General features: G+C 35.7%; 2 protein-coding genes across 2 annotated transcripts in view; both read right to left on the minus strand.

Annotated features, from left to right (window-relative positions):
- The window catches only part of CCDC102B (coiled-coil domain containing 102B), a 355,558-nt gene that overhangs the window by 308,313 nt on the left and 29,154 nt on the right, over nt 1–18,091 (minus strand). The window lies entirely within an intron of this gene.
- On the minus strand, nt 11,411–11,681 carry LOC108526355 (NADH dehydrogenase [ubiquinone] 1 alpha subcomplex subunit 1-like). The gene is given in 1 exon segment (XM_017867087.1): nt 11,411–11,681. A coding segment is annotated over 1 exon segment (213 nt). The 3' UTR covers nt 11,411–11,468.

The following is an 18,091-nucleotide window of genomic DNA, read 5'->3' on the forward strand; positions in this document are numbered from 1 at the left end:
TTTCTTTCTTTCTTTCTTTCTTTCTTTTTCTCTTTCTTTTCTTTCTTTCTTTCTTTCTTTCCTTCCTTTCTCTTTCTTTCTTTCTTCTTTCTTTCTCTCTCTCTCTCTCCTTCCTCCTTCCCTCCCTTCCTTTGCTGCCTTCCTTCCTTCCTTCCTTCCTTCCTTCCTTCCTTCCTTCCTTCCTTCCTTCCTTCCTTCCCTGTCTTTCTCTCCTTCTTTCTTGACAGAGTCTCACTCTGACACCCAGGTTAGAGTGTGTTGGCACTACTGTAGCTTTCTGCAGCCACAAATTCCTGGGCTCAAGCAATCCCCCTACTTCAACCTCCAGAATAGCTGGGATGACAGACATGCACCACCAACCCCAGCTTATTTATTTGTTTGTTTATTTATTATTTATTTGTGACAGGGTTTCACTCTGTTACCCAGGCTGGAGTGCAGTGACATGATTACCACTCACTGCAGCCTCGAACTCCTGGACTCAGGTGATCCTCCTACCTCAGCCTCTGGGGTAGCTGGGACTACAGATCTGTGCCACCATGCCCGGCTATTTTTTTTTATCCTTAAGTCCTTACATCCTTAAGTAGTTTGAAGGTTATTGTTTGTTTTATGTTTTTATCTTTACAATAATTGGCTAATGTGAAATAAAGAACTTTGGAATTTAAATTGGAGGACCTGGAATACAATTTGAGTCTGCCATATACTAACTAGGTAACCTTGAAAAACTGAATTACTTTCTGTGAGCCTTAGCTACTTATCTGGAAAACTAGAAGTCATGCAAACTTTCCTCATAGGATTGTTGCACAGATAAATTGGAATAATACATTCAAATAACTGTGAGTTGCCATGCAACGCTATTCTATGGAGTCAACATGATGTTATTATTAGTAATCATAGTAGTGTTATCATAGCAGTGTTATATGGTGCTATATGTTTCATTCCAGGAGCACCTGGAATAAAATCCATTGGAAAAAAGTATACAGAAGGGAAATAACAGAAAGGAAATGACAGCAAGAAATGTTGCCTTGTTGGAGGCAAGAGTGTAGTGGATCAAATTTCAAACAAAGAGTACTTAAGATCCTTAGCTTTTGAATGTAAGATTTTGAATCTAAGCCCAGCTCTCGTCATCATTATCTGTCTAATCTTGAGCAAATTCTCTCAATTTCCTGATTTAAAAAAGTAAGCGTAATGGAGTTCTTATGAAGCTATGAGAATAGAAAGCAACAATGATCAAGGTTCTAATGCACTTTTAGGCACATGGCATTCAACAAAGGGTAATTATATGATAATGGCAGAAAAGGCTACTTTATAAGCCACAGTTACTCTATTATACTCACATGGAAGAAATACCTAGAGGTTAACACAAGGGAAAACAAATGCTAGATTCTATTGCTGTATTGAGGAGTATTGGTAGTGTTTATATTTTTATCATTATTGAGTGTAGAAAGAGGCAATCAACCTCGAAATCCTCTGCATCGGCATATCGTAGTATTCTCAGAACAGAAAATCTTTAATTCTTCAGATTAGGTTGTCATGCTATTATCGAGGAAACTTTTTTTTTTTTTACATTGTTAGAATACAAAGAATCTTTTTGCCAATATTCTAAATATAGCTATTGTGCTTTGACTCTTTTATCCTTTCCTCTAGGGAGGAATGAAAAGGACACAAGAGAGAAAGAGGCAACCATGCACGCATATGATAACTCTATCTAGCTTTTTTACAAATCCACCTAAATATTGCAGGCGCCCTTTCCTGTGACTTACATAAGTAATCTCCAAGGAGGTTGTGCCATGGCAACTGTCAATACAGTTGTATGAGAAACAGAGAGATGATTCATTTAAAAAAACAGGCATTCTCCATGTTTACAATGTAGTAAGCATGAGAAAAGGTCTTTAAAGACTATAGGAGTCCAGTAAATAAATGTAAACCAAACTTATCTATATAAAATGGTAAGTAAATTTGAACAATATAACCCACATAAAATTATAAAATCATGTCTAAAATATCAAAAACAATGCTTTATAAATCAAGAAGATATTAGCAGTTTTTTTTTCCCCTAAGGCCTTTGTGTGGTTTGTGAGGCAGAGATAAAATATTGACCACAGTAGCCCCCCCTTATCTGCAGGGGATACATTCCAAGCCCCCACAGTGGATGCCTAAAACCACAGGTAGTACCAAACCCAATTGCCATCGATCAGAATACGTTTCTGTTCCTGTTTTCCACCCACAAATGTAATGCCTTTTCAATTTTAACTAAATATTTATCATGCGCTGTGGCAGTAATGTTTACAGTTTGAGGTGCAACAGCAAAAGTAGCATGACTTTTGCTTTCCTTCTTCATAATATCACAGGCAGGTTGTTTCTTATTTTAGTCTTCGCAACCTCCACACATGATGCTTTTTTATCTCCTTATGAAATACAGACCTTTCACCTTTTTACTTTCTGGCTTTTCTTAGGCATATCTAAATTACCATCATCACTACTCTTGAGCTTTAGGGCCATCATTAAGTAAAATAAGGGTTACCTGAACACAAGCTCTGGAATACCATGACAGTCAATCTGATAGTCCACATGGCCAGTAAGTGACTAGTGAGTGGGAATGTGTTCAGTGTGGAGAAAATGCGTGGAAACAAAAAAGATTTTAGGCTAGAAAGTGTCAAGGAATATTTCAAAATTTAGTTATAATAAATTATTTCATCCCAAACAACAATACATTTAAGGCAAATATGTTCTCCACAAATTTTGGAGGACAAAAAGGTTATAAGAGATATGTTAGCCTTCTTTATAAGTCTTTGCTGAGCAACACCACAAGATTTCATCATGCTACTCATGATGGCACATAGTTTAAAATTTATGCATTGCTTATTTCTGGAGTTTTCCATTTATTATTTTCAAACCATGGTTGACTGTGGGTAACCAAAACTGTGGAAAGCGAAACGTTGAATAAGGAGACACTACTGTAATTGTAAACAACATTTATGTAAACATGGATGGTAAAATGTCAAGGGACACCATCCAAAATAAGTTTAAACAGAATGGAATTACTTAGAAACTAGCAAAAGATTTTTAAAATGAAGAAGGGAAACAGATAAAGATACAAGTTCAATCAAAAAAGAAGATTTTAAAAGCAGTGGAAAATCAGAACAAATGAAAGCACAAAGTAATGATTTTAAAATAAGTCAAAATATAAATACTTATCATAAATGTAAATGAACTGAACTTCTCAAATTAAATATAGTTAAATAACCATGATATAAACTAAACCCAGCTATAAGGGTTAAATTTTAAAACATTTATAAAAATCTGTAACACAAAGTATTATTTAAAGGAATCTAGTGTAGTTATATAATATCCAAAAATAGATCTTAAAGCACAAAGCTATGCTAGTGTTAAGGAAATTTGCAAGAAAATGATAAAATATTCACCTCACCAGAAAAGTACAAAAGTTCTAAAAAGTGCAAAGAGCAAATGATACAGATTCAAATATTAAATAAAAAATTATTTTAAAATTGAGAATTTGACAAATTCACAGAGTGGGATATTTCAACATATCTCAAGTATCGACTGATTACCCAGGTAAACAGAGTATACTAGTTAACAGAAACTGCTTCACACAGAAACTTTTAAAAAATGAATTCTCTAGGAACTTATATAGAATATTTATAAAATTGAAAACTTCCAACAAATTTCAAAGAAGTACTACATAAAGACTATTTTCACAACTAAGCAAGTTGTAGACGAATGTTTAAAAATATGTAATTACAGAAAATAAAAATAATACATATCATAACTTGTGGGAGGCCATGAAATTTGTTTGAGAGGGAAATTGTAGCCTGAGATGTTTGTATAAAAAGACCAATTAAGACTGAAAATTGACGGGCTTCGTGCTCAAACTCAGCTGTGTTCCACGGTGCAGAACAAGGAAAGCCACAGAAGGGTGCACTTCCTCCATTTAGAGGATCCATGGGAAATACAGCATCTCTACTTGTATTCATTGGTCATAAATAAGTAACATGCCTTTACTTCGCTACAAAAGAGGCTGAATTTTTTTCTTTTGCTTGCACATTGTATTTTAACAAAATTAAGAGGCCCTTACTCCAGGATGAAGATAAATTTAGGTTAGGCAAACCCTGCCATCCAGCTATCCTAAAAAGTTTTCAATTCACCCAGGCAAGCTGTTATCTTTCTCGCTGAAAGGACTTTACTGGTTTTCTGCTTGTTTCTTCTCATTATTCATCTAACTCCTATTCGTATTTCAGACCTAAATTTAGACATCACTTTCACTGGATACCCTGTTATGACACCAAAATCAGCTTTAGCATTGGTCCTTGGGTTCCCATAGCACCACGCATTTGCTTTTATAGTGACAATGTGACACTGGGCCATGGTTATATCTTTCCTTTGCTGGTTCTTACACCTTACTGTGTAGTCCTTGTACTGTGTAGTCCTGTTGTACAATTACAAGTCTTTGGAAGGACTGGATAAATGAATGTATCAATGATACCTAGTACAACAAAAGTGTTTAATAACTCATGAGAAAATTTCTCTTTATTCTTGAAATAAAGTAATACAGTGTCCTCCTCTTTAGGAGCAAGTTTATTTTTATCTTACACCTAGCAAGTCACATAATTAACTGTGTTCATCTCTTTCATATTGGTGGTATTCTAGTTTAAAGCTTGTATTCTAATTTAAACTCCTCTATATTACAGGTCATTGGGGTGTGAATTTTGTACACTAACATTACTTACATATTTTATTTTTACTTTAATTTGTGTCAGGCTACTTTACTTATTTTTGTTAACTTTACTTTAAGACAGTATTTCACGTAAATAGTTTAAAACCAAACTGTGCTAAATGGCTCTGAGAAGGCACAAATTGAGATGGAGCTCAGTGTGCAGGAGGTTTATTAGGAAATGCACTTTATATTACAACTGTGAAATGGAGAAGGAAGGACAATTTGGCAGAAGGAGACTACCTCAGTATTCTGGAATTGAGATGGCCCCTTCCAAGTTGAGGTGAGATAACTGTGCCTTTATACCCCTGCAGTGATCAGTCTTTTGATGCAAGTTGCCCCTGAAACTCCAAACAAAGCAGTTTTCTTCATCAAATGTAACCCCCAAAGAGGGGTGAGGGCTGAGGGGAATGTTCCTGCAGAACTCTCAGAAGTGTGGTCATCTGTTTGGTCCATAATAGCATGGTTGCTCTGTAGGTCGACAATCCAGCTGCCACCCAAGACTTCCCTAAATCTTGAGTATTGTATATCCTCTTTTCTCTTTTGGTTTACTCCCTCATTTTGGCAAAAATCTACATTGCATAGAAAGGACTTATAAAAATAAATGAATACTTTACAGATCTAAAACATTTTTAGTTTGTACAAAACCCTGATTGACAATTTGAATGTGTATAGAATTCTATACTTAGCATCATCTTCCAAAATTGTAAGACATTGTTCCATTGTCTTCTGGCCCTCCACATGTCTGTTGAGAAGTCTGATGTCATTCTTAATCTCATTTTTTTTGTATGTGACTGTCACCTCTTCCCTTCACCTTTACTTCTTCCCTTGACCACTAGAAGCTGTTAATGCTGGTAAACTAAAATATCATGGTGTCTTGCTACATATTCATGTCTATTATTTGAGCTGAGTACCCAATGAGTCCTTTAAACATGGAAACTCATGTCTTTAAGTACATATGAAATTTTATTGATTACTGTGTTAAACATTTTCTTCTTTCTCTTATCTCAATTAGCTGGCTCCACAAGTCTTATTTTTAAGATATTAAACATACTAGACTGGTAATAAAATTCCTTTATTTTTCCCCAATATTTTACATAACTTTTTCTTTCTTTATTATATGCCGTGAGTTTCCCTAAATATCGTTTTCAGCCTTTCTCTTGAGCTTTTAATAGTGTTTTCATAGTTTTAATTTTCAGAAGCTCTTTTCAAGCCTGAGTGTATCTCGGTGGTTTTTTTTGTTTTGTTTTGCTTTTGTTTTGTTAGGTGGGGGTGGCATTCTGTTGTTATTTCTTATTTGAAAGATCATTTCATCCATTTGGGGTTTTTTAGTTTTTTTTTTTCTCTCTCTCTTTATAGATTTGCTTGTTTAAAGTTGTTGTATTTTTTATTTGTTAAGTTTGTTTTGCTCATTTCTTACTATAGGGATGGGGAAGGATTTGGCATATAAGGAACCACCAAGTCTTAAAAAGGCTTTCAAATAACCCCTCTGCCTCATTCATATATGAAACAAGCATTTAATCTTCCCGGGCCCCAGCAAGAAGCCAGGAGCTATTTCTCAAAAAAATAAAAAGAATGACTTAGTTTTAAAGCTATAGATATCATGACTTTTTCTCTTATCAGAGCTTATCACAATCTCCTCTCCACTTAGTATCCTAAGCTCCAGCACCATTGGATTTTGGGAGTCATAACCACCAATTTACAGTGATGCTTACATTATAGATTATAACAGCTACAGAGGTCTTATCTCTTTGTGAGTCCTACTGATAATGGTGTGCTAGAGTTTTCCAGCATGCTATCCCTGTATAGATTGTGTTAAACAATCTATTGTCATTCTTTTCTCTCATGGAAATATCTTAAATAATACTGATTCTTACTGCAGCACAAGCATGTTTAACTTGTACAATTTTAAGATCATATTTGATTTGCTAAAATATTGTGTTTATAGAAACCAAACCAAATTATTTATATATTACATATATACATATATAATACATACATATAGAATACATATATAGCTACATATATAATACATACATTATACATCTACATGTATAATACAAACATATGCATATATGTCTTCAGCTTCAAGTATCAAAATCAATTCTGTATACCTTAAATAAAATGAAAATGTATTTTTAACATGTTAATACTTCTGGACTCTAAGAGAAATAGAAGACTGGCTTGTACAAATCAAGACACAAATCAAGACACCACCATAAAGCTGAGAAGAGGTGAAAAGGCCATCTTTTCAAAGTCTGCAGGACACAGCTACCACTGCTGTTTTTGTAAATGAATTCTAACCATCTCTTGTCTTTCTAATATTTGTTCAAGGGCTAAAATTTCCAGTTGGAGCTTCCAATTGGCCAGGCACATGTGATTTGCTCATGCACTGACTTTGGGGACAGAAGTGAGGTAAGGTATAACCTTTCCTCTTCAGAACATTAAATTTACACCATAACAAATTCTTCTGAAAGAGGAAAGCATATTAGAAGCTATGTAGCAAAAGTAAAGTGCCAACTAGAGCTATAATTTTTCTTATTATTTTTTCTTTAAAATCTTAAATATTATTTAATGTTTAATTTGTGAGGAAATAAGTAGAGCAAAATAAAATAGAAAAAAGGAAATAATAATATCTAGCAACAATTAATATAAAGCAATAAAAAGTTATACTCATTTTATATAATTTTCTTCACACCAGTATGTATTTTTTAAAATAGCATTAGTTGTTTTTTAAGAGAAAATTCCATCTGGTTGACCAGTTTGTTATGTATAGTTTTACCCAATAAAATTATTCCTCCTTTTCCTACTCTGCAGTTTGGGATCAATTTCAACAGCTGTTTTAGATTAAGTCTATTTTTGAAATAATATTACCAAGAGGAAAGAGACATTTTATCTTCTAAGGATTCCTTGGAGAGGCAAGAATGTCAACAGTCATACATAACATCATAGCTTTCACTAGAAACTACAATCTTACTAAAGACAAAAAGGCCATTTTTCTTCACGCAAGCTAATATCATGTCCTTATTATGTAAGCAAGCACAGTATATTCTTTAAAATGTCAGGGATAAGGAGAAAAAAATTCAGAACATAATGCAATTATAATATAACAGAATGTATTTCAACTCGGGCTGCAGGCAGGCTTTCTAGTAATAGTTAAGCCTTTTCTGATGGATGCAGGGCACATTTTTAGATAAAAAAAATGATGGAATTGACACTTTAAGGAGGTAACACTGGAGCAGAGGCTTGACCACCACCCAGTTCTCACCAGCACTCAGGATGCTCTTGGATGGGTTACCCACACACGCACAAACATGTGCACACACACACACACACATGCACACACACCCCAGATACAACATTCCAAACCATGAATATGCTCTGCAACACTGCATTAACAGCACATGCCTGTAGTGGCACATAACTTGGCCTAGAAAATACTGGGGACATCTGCATTCCCTTTTCTTATTGAATTGACTTACTTGGTTTCTGAGTTTTCCCAGAAGTAACACTTCAATATCTTTTCCATTTCTGTCTTGATCATTGTTTGTGTACCAAGTACAGCTGTACACATTTGGTACCATACTGCAAAACTCCAAGCAGAGTCATTTAAACATAAAGATTACATTGGGCATGCCTTCTCTTGCCTTTTAGAAGTTTACAACTAGCATTGCCTACTATATGTGGCAGACCTGGTCATCAGTCTACGGAGGATATTTTCTTATTAAATCAATGTTGGCAATTTGCATTTTAAAACATTATTGAAGTATGCATATTTAGTAGAATAAATAGAAGATAACTTTCTCTTACAGAGTTATTGAATCTCTTCCTTANCAGTATGTGAAATGTTTCAAGCATGTGTATTTTTATACGTTAAATATAGCAACTTTATATACTATTTCTATTATTTGTAATTTATGAAATTATTTTATTGGTCCTCTACATGATTGATTCCTATAGTTTTCTATGGCTATTGGTAAGAAAATTGATTTCTCCAATATTGAGTTCAAATTTTAATTTGATCATTAATACAATTTTGTAATCAATATTTTAAAATATTATTTTGTCTTAAATATATTATGGATTAATTACATGGATACATGACAGCTGCCATTTCAGTTATTTTTCTAACAATTTTGTGGCAGATTTTGCTTTACATATTTCATTCCATATCAAGCAAAATAGAAATATTTGTAATTTTTATATTTGTACTTTACATTGTAGCTTTTATAAATATAAAATATCCCTATTTTATTTCTTATGATAAAATTATAAGAATCTCTTTCATGTGTAGAGAAATGGAGATTACCTTCTTTCGAAGTATGGAATTTTTCATAGATTCCATGCTTGTTTTCTGTTCCATTACAACTTTTCAGTGCTTGAGCCTGCCCACATCAGTCACAGCAGGGCCTGTCTCCAAGTCCAGAGGTCCAGCAGGCTGAGTTAAATAATGATGAATTAGATCCTCATGCAAACCATAGCCAGGAGCTTAGTGACTACAACAAAGACTTGGAGAGGTTTTCTGGGGAGCACATCCTCCCATAAGCCTATTTCTCTCTTTGAAGGAGATCAGGTTTAAGACTTTCTCTCCTTCTAGGCTCTGCATAGTTTTCTAAATGCCAACTATGCAAGTTACTTGCATTTTTCAATAAATCCAAGTGAAAGAATAGAGAAAAACTTTAGAAGTATTTTATCTGATGGTCTCCATCTTATTCCATGCAGGTTGCTATAACAGAATACCATAGACTGGGTGACTTATAAACAACAAAAGCTTATTTCTCACAGTTCTAGAGCCTGGGAAGTCCAAATGTTACCAGTCAGTGTCTGGAAAGGGCTCATTTCCTCTTCCTTGACTTCTACCTTCTCCCTGCATGCTCACATGGTGGAAGGAGCTAGAAATCTCTCTTAAGCTTCTCTTATGAGAGTACTGATCCTATTCATGAAAGCTCCACTGTCATTATCTAATCACGTACCAATGGCTCCACCTCCTAACACCATCACATTGGGAGTTAGGATTTCAGCATATGAATTTGAGGAGACACGTTCAGTCCATAACCGTCTCCCTAGCCCATCTTTGCTTCCAAACCTCTCCCCTCAATTTCTTTTCTTTCCTTTTCTTTTGTTTTCAATAGAGACATTGGCTCACTCTGTCACCCAGGCTGGAGTACAGCGGTGGAATCACAACTGACTGCAACATCAAACTCCTGGTCTCAAGCAATCTGTCCACTTCAGCCTCCCAAATTTCTAGGATTACAGCTATAAGCCACCATGCCCAGCCCTCCCCTCAAATTTTGTACTATCTGGAATGTTCAGCCACCACTGCTGTCTGCATATCCTTGTCTCAGAGACTCACACCACTTCTATGTAGGCTTGCTCAGTTCAGTTACATTCATACTAAATTTAGCAGCAATTCCTCTAGTTCTCTAAAATGTGGAATACACAAACCTCTAACTGATTTCCAGTGAACATGCAGAATTTTCTGTCTTTGTTTTAACTACCGGATGTTTAAATGGGATTTTAAAAGACAAAAAGAGGGAATTATTTGTGTTCCTTTCATTTTGCCAAAAGTCTTGCTATTGTTTTTGTCATAATTTTGGTTGTAAACCTCCTCAAATATTTTGTGAAATAATTTACACCCAACTGAAAAATAACTCTTACAAAAAACTTTAAGAAAATTAATATGTTTTTTCTGTTTTCCAAAAGAGGAAACTGCTATACAGCAGTATTGACAGATTGATTACAATCAAAAGGCTTTGAAGAAGAGCGAGAGGAATTGAGTTTTAACCTGTCTGTACATACAGAGTGCTTAAAAAAGAAAATAGAATATTTGAATCATGTTTGTTTTTGAAAAAAATCATTCCATGCTTTTACAATTTTAGTATGTATATATTAATATAAACCACATAAAAAGATAATACTGGCTGGGTTTGGTGGCTCATGTCTGTGATCCCAACATTTTGAGGGGACTAGATGGGAGAATTGCATGAGCCCAGGAGTTCAAAACCAGCCTCAGCAGCAAGGCAAGACCCAATCTCTACATTTTTTAAATAAAAAAATAATTAGCCAAATGCAGTGGTGTACCCGCTGGTTCTAGCTATTCTGGAGGTAGAAGTGGGAGGATCGCATGAGCCTAGGAGGTTGAGGCTGCAGTGAGCCATGATCATACCACTGCACTCCAGCCTGGATGACAGAGTAAAACTGTCTCAAAAAGAGAGAGAGAGAGGAGAGAGAGAGGAAAGGAGGGAGAATGCTATGTTTCTTATCTTTGCACGTGTGGTAATGTGTGTGGTATGTGAGGTGTGCATGTGCATATGAGTGGAAGTGGTTGAGATCATCTGCAATAAGCTTGTTAACTGGTTTGTATCACTCGTATCTTTATCCTCAAGACTGGAGATATCTAAGTTTTCATAAGAGATCATCAGAAGAATGATGATCGCTGAGAAAACACATCCACAAAATTCAAAAGAATATCTGGTGAGATTATTTTAAAGAAAATATTTCTCATACACAAAAAGTGTAAGAATTGACATAGTAAATATTCAGGCACTCACTAATCATTTAAGAAATAAAAATTGAAAAATAATGCCATGAAATTATCTGCATTCCCCATTCTTTTTTATTTTATTTTTATTAAGCACTACATAACACATTGTATGTTACATAATACACTGTATAACCTTCTAGCAGGGGTAGTTGGCCATAACTGAGTTGTTTTTTCATCAGTCAGGAAAATGCTTCCTTAATCAATGTTCTCCAAACCCTTTGACACATAGTAACGATCAACTCCAGAGATGCGCCTATGTCTTTCCATCAGATTCCAGTGATACCCAAAATGAGCAACCCTTTTTACCTTGCCCCCGTTAGTGAACCTCTGGATGTACGCAGTAGCCACTCCTGGAATAAACAAGCACACGCCCACGGTGGTGAGTCAGGGGAGAATCTCGAACCACATCTCTGCCCCGTTACCTAGGCCAAAACCCTACTTCTGGGCCCTTGAAAGGTGACCGGGCTTCGGCTCCCTTCCCAATCGCATTCCCCATTCTTATTCCATTTCCCTCCTTCTATGCTTTTCTCTGCCACACATTGCCAGTCAAAACCACTATTCTGAGTTATTTGGAGTTTATCATCCTATGCATGTTGCTATACTTTTACTACATAAAATATACAGAATCTGCTTTAGCTAGGTTGAAAAAGGGATGTCTTACTACATATTAAATAGCTTGCAATATAGGAAGGGCCAAAGCACTCGACTTAGGCTATGCTTCCAGGAATGTCTCCAGAACATTATTACCTACAAAGCATTTGGGTAATGTGCTATCATTGCTGCCAGAAGTTGCTAACAGAGGAGGTTACTATCCATAATGCTGACGAAAGAATTGAAAACTACTCCTTTGGGAAAACAGCTGTATGAAGCTGTCAAATTAGGAAATTTCTGTCACCATGCTGACTACAAAACTACCAGACAGTAAAATGGATGCCTAGCACTCAGCCTGTTTGCTCATGCTCTAGATTTTATATTCAGGTCTAATCTCATCAGGATGCATACAATGAGAAAATCTTCGATTGTATCTGGAACTCTAGTTCAGGCAGTCAGACAAGGGGTTAATGTTCAAATTATATAAGGGAATTCTACAGCTTAATAGCAACATACGTACACACACACACACACACACACACACACACACACACACACACACCAGTTTAATAACGAACAAAGTACTTAAATAGATGTTTCTCCAAAGAAGACATATAAATGGCCATCAAGTATATGAAAAGGTGCTCAACACCACTAATTATCAGGGAAAGGAAAATAAAAATCACAATGAGATATTTTCTCACATTTGTTAGGCTATTATCAAAAGCAGAAAAGATAACAGGTATTTGTGAGCATATAGAGATATTGGAACCCTTCTAACAGTGTTGGTGGAAATTTAAAATGGTGAAATGACTAGGGAAAACAGAATAGAGGTTTCTCAAAAAATTAAAAATAGAGCTACTATACAATTCAGCAATCCCAATGCTGGGTATATAACTAAAAGCATTAAGATGAAGATCTCAAAGAGGCATCTGAACTCCCATGTTCGCTGCAACATTATTCACAATGGCCAAAACCCAATAACCTAATGTCCATTGACAGACGAACGGAAAAAAATGTGATATATACATATAATGGTGTATCACTGTATTCAGCTTTGAAAAGAAGAAAGTCCTGCCATATGTGACAACTCAGATGAATCTGGAGTACATTATGCTAAGTGAAATAAACCAGTCACAGAAGGTGAAATACTGCATGATTCAACATACATAAAGTGTCTATAATAGTCAAACTCATAGAAATAGAGAAGAGAATGGCAGTTGCTAGGGGCTAGATGGAGACAGGAAGATAGAAAATTGTTGCTTAATGGGTATAAAATTTAAGTTAGGCAAGATGAATAAGTTTTAGAAACCTGTACAACACCATGCCTATGGCTAACAATACTATATTATGCACTTTAAAAGTTTGTTTCCAGGATATAATCCTGCAGAACATTATGTTAAGTAAAATAAGCCAGGCACAGAAAGACAAATACTCTGTGTTCTCTCTCATATGTGGGAGAGAAAAAAATAAAAAGACCTCATAGAAGTAGAGAATAGAATACTGTTTACGACAGGATGGGAAGGTGAGCAGAGAAAGAGAAGAGGAAAAGAATGGTTAATGGATACAGAATTACAACTAGATAGAAGGAATGAGTGCTAGTGTTCTACGACACTGTAGGATGACTATAGCTAATAACTTCCTGTATATCTTCAAACAGTTAGAAGAGAGAATTTTGAATATTCCCAACACCAAGAAATGACAAATGGTTGAGATGACGATGTTCTCATTATGCTGAATTGCTCATTACACATTGTATCCATGTATCAAAATATCACTCAATACCCCATAAATGTGTATGGTTATGACGCATCAATTAAAACATAAATAAATAAATATAGATCTTATGTCACATGTTCTCACCATAAAAAGTGGTTATATAAGGTGATAGATGTGTTTATTACCTTGATCGTGGTAATGATTTTTATGGGAATATCTATATGTCCTAAATTATAAAATTGTATACATTACATATGTACAGTTTTATATATCACTTATATTTTAATAAAACTGTCAATTTTTTTTAAAAAAGATGATAACCCAGTAAGGATATAGAATCTGTGTGGACGAAAAGAAAGAAAAAAATACTAATTTAGAGATAAAATTTAAGCACTGAGGTATAAGACTCAAAAGAATTTTAGAAGTAAATTTTTTGCCTGTAGAGGTAAAAGTTAGAAAATTGTGTTTTCTTGAAACGAAAGATATTGGGCTGTTCCTACCTCTGAAACCATAATTTCACTGTTCAGGAATTCTATAACTAGGGACTTTGTCATTTTTTGTGCAATCTCAGTATGGTTTGGATTATGAAAAAAGCTTATCACATTGGGTAGCAAACTGTTTAAGATTTATCTGAGAAAAGTTAGTAAATCTTCTGGCAGCCCTTTGAAATGTATTATGATTGAAAAGGATTCCCAGCTGAAAACACTGGAACTATTTTCTTTAGTAATCTACAAATGTTTTATCACCCTGTCATGTGATGGATAGCATTTAGAAATAGTTAAAGTAAAAGTAACTCTAAGTGCCCAGAAATTATGCAAAGCTTCACTCTTTTGAAAGAAGCTTTTAATGTGGCAGTAATATATTGAAAGACTGGTTTCTAAGCTTAAATCTGGAGTCTGTTTCTAAGGATTAGGACAAGATGTTGTGCATTGCATATGTTTTTAAAATTTGCTATAAATTAGTAATAACAATAAAGATCTACTCTGTCTGTCTGTGGTTGGATGAATCACATGACCATGTAAATAGTATGACTGAATGTATGAGATAAATACAGGAGAATTGTCTTGGCATCTTAAAGAAGCCCAACAAATGGTACTCCCCTGTCCCCACCTGAATTCTGAATGTAATAAAATTGAGATTAGAAATGAGGCCATCGGACAACATGAATAAACATGAAGGACGTTATGTTAATGAAATAAGCCAGGAACAGAAAGATAAATACCATAAGTTCTCACTCATATGTGAAAGCTTAAAAGGTTTATCTCATAGAAGTAGAAAGGAAAATCATAGTTACTAGAGTCTGAAAAAGGGCGGGAGACATGAAGGGAGGTAGGATAATAGGTATAAAAATACAATTAGATAGAAGAAATAAGTTATTGTGTTTGACAGCACAGTAGGGTGATTATAGTTAATGAGAATTTCTAGTATATTTCAAAATAGCTAGAAGAGAGAATTTTTAATATTCCCAGCACAAGAAGTACCAAATATTTGAGGTGATAGATATGCTTATTACTCTAATCTGATCACTAGACATTATATATGTATCAAAACATCACTATGTATCTCATAAATATGTACAATTATATCTTCATTAAAAAATTAATTTTTAAATGAAATGAGGGCATTGAAGGACAAAATATTTTGTTTCCACAAACCAAGTTGTAGGAAGTACTATACAGTGTGGGAGGCAGGACAGAATAAGCTTCCTAGTTGACTTGCAGAATTAGTCTTAGTCACAGAAGACACTACAACCCCATATGCTTGCCCTAAGTGAGCCAGGCCCCTTACATGTGTAACATGGGCAGCTGAAACAGGGCCATATGTTCTCTGTGGTCAGGCTGGCCCCCAGTGAGGAAAACAGAAATGTGTGAGCTGAACCAAGCACACCCCACGTCTTCTCATCAACAAGTCCATCACTTCCACTGCCTCCTCTCCTACCTCTGTGGGCAGTGACTGGGAAGGTATTAAGAGTCTCTCCTACTGACTCCAGAAGTGAAGAAGAACAGGTCTCCCCTGACGGTGCTCAGCTTTGCATTCTCCTGGCTCTCTGGGTTAATGCCATGGTTCCATCAGGACTGTGGCTATTTTCCTAGGGGAAGGAAACTCAATAAAAGACAGGATGTCCAACTTCAGTCTTGACTGGATTGCATCCCCAATGCTAACTACTATCCCTTTGGATAGACTTCGGAGAGCATTCTCTGGTTATAACTGCTGCATAACTAAGTACTCATAACATAGCGATGTACAATAACTTTTCAATGCTCACAGAATGAAGCAGTGTGAATGTCTTACACATGCTCCACCATCTCTGGAGTCTTGGCTGGCGCAATTTAACAGTTGGGGGTAACCACACAGCTGGGGAATCATTGAGAGGCGTCTTCATGCACGTGGCTGGTGATTGGTCCTACGTAGTTGAATCTGTGGTACCAGATCTCAACTGATGCTGTCAACCCGAGCGCCTACAGGTCACTACTCCAGGTGGTTCTTACGTAGCAACTCATGGCTCCAAAACAAATGTGCCAAGAGAACCAGGAGGATGCAGTACGGTTTTTTCTACCTAGCCCTAGAAGTTAGGAACTTCACTTTCTCTGTATTATATTGTTTATAAGCTAGTCACTGAAAGGGCCCAGATTCAAGATAAAAGACATAATCCCCCAACTCTTATAAAAGGAGTATCAAAAAATTTTCCGAAAATGTTAAATCCTCCACAGTTCAATAGTTGTTAGTATTGATTTTGTCCCATATGGATCTGAAAATAGTCAGAACAACAAATTAATTAGTTCCAAGACACATCTGCCACCAAAGCCAAAAACTTCTTTTCTATCTCATTTCCTATCCAAACTGTGTCCACTTAAGAATTTCAATAGAGCGTATCAGAAGATCCTTGGTGAAACTGAATTACAACAATAAGATATTAAAATAATGAATTGCCTAAAGATGTTCTGCTAATAAAATTCTAACAATTATAGAAAATGTCCCATATGTTGGATATAGTCTTATTAACAGTATTTTCAGAAAGAAATTAAATGCAAATTCTAAAAGTATTCAAGTCCAAAGACTTCAAAATCCAAAAGAATTTAAATCCAAAATAAAAATGTCATGACCTTGTAGGACAAAAAAATTAATTTATCCCCAGTTTCTTTTCTGCTCACATTCAACTGAAAACAGAAACAATGACAACAATAACAACAACAAAGTAATAATAATAACTGGAAAAATTTCAAGTTTCTTTCTTCTTAATAAGGCATTCACTCATTGAAATGACTAAAGTGTCTTCAGACCACAAACTTTTACTCCCAAGCCTTCCCTCAACCTCTCCAAACATTTCAGGAGTTCAGGTATCTGAAAGGACAAGACTTCACAGAGCATTCTCCTGCGAGGCTTTGGTTTAAAGGCAACTGATAGGTCCATTTAGAGAAAGAGACTGGAGTGGAGGCAAGCATTGAGCATTTGAGAGATCCCAGTGCTAACTCCTCAGGGTCTTCATTCACACACTAATGTGCTTTGTGAATTGAACCATGCAATGAATCTAAGCTTCAGAGAGCTCAAGACAGAGATGTAAGATGTAAGAGAGTTTTTTGTTGGTTGGTTGACTGGTTGGTTGGTTGGTTTTTGAGACGGAGTATCACTCTGTCTCACCCAGTCTTGTAGTGCAGTGGCACGATCTCAGCTCACTGCAGGCTCCACCTGGGTTCCAGTGATTCTCCTGTCTCAGTCTCTCGAGTAGCTGGGACTACAGGCATGTGCCACCACACCAGGCTTATTATTTTTTTTTTTAGTAAAGATGGTGTTTCACCACGTTGGCCAGGCTGCTCTCGAACTTCTGACCTCAGGTGTTCCACCCATCTCAGCCTCGCAAAGTGCTGGGATTACAGGTGTGAGCCAGTGTGCCTGGCCCAAGATTTTTAATGTACCTCTGACCCATAGGTCAGGATGTCTAACCCATTATGCCAGTTGAAAGTTGTAAGTTAAAAAATTGGCCCTAAGGGTCAGAATTTAAACAGAACATTATAAATTCCATTACCATTATCTTGGCCAAAAGTTAAAGCCAGACATTCAGGCATCCCCAGAAATATAGCTAGAGCTGTTACAAACCAGCCATAAATTACCTTAATTACAGTGTCTCTTTTAAAGAGTTCAAAAGTGATCACTGTTCTGTCTCTATACCCAGCACATTTAGAAAACAAAGCAATATGCAGCCCCTAATGAAGTTAATGAAGCAAAATTTTATTCTTATTACCCAATGGTTAGTAATGGCAAAAATCATAGCAGAAACTCAATGGCACTGAGGGAGAAAGGATAAATGGAGAAAATTATTTTTTTCAGCCCTACCAGACACCCACCCAATCTATGCCAGTGGCCCATGACCACTTAAATTTACAGTAAGGATAAATTAACCATCAAGAAGTTATGTCTGCCATTATGTTTGCCTTATATACAAGCATTAATCACTTCTGTCAAAGACTGGCATGTAACATTTAATAGTCAGTTGTGGTCTGAATTGTGTT

The sequence above is a fragment of the Rhinopithecus bieti genome, unplaced genomic scaffold (assembly GCF_001698545.2).
Source record: "Rhinopithecus bieti isolate Rb0 unplaced genomic scaffold, ASM169854v2 scaffold_2272, whole genome shotgun sequence".
In the NCBI taxonomy this organism is placed as follows: Eukaryota; Metazoa; Chordata; class Mammalia; order Primates; family Cercopithecidae; genus Rhinopithecus; species Rhinopithecus bieti.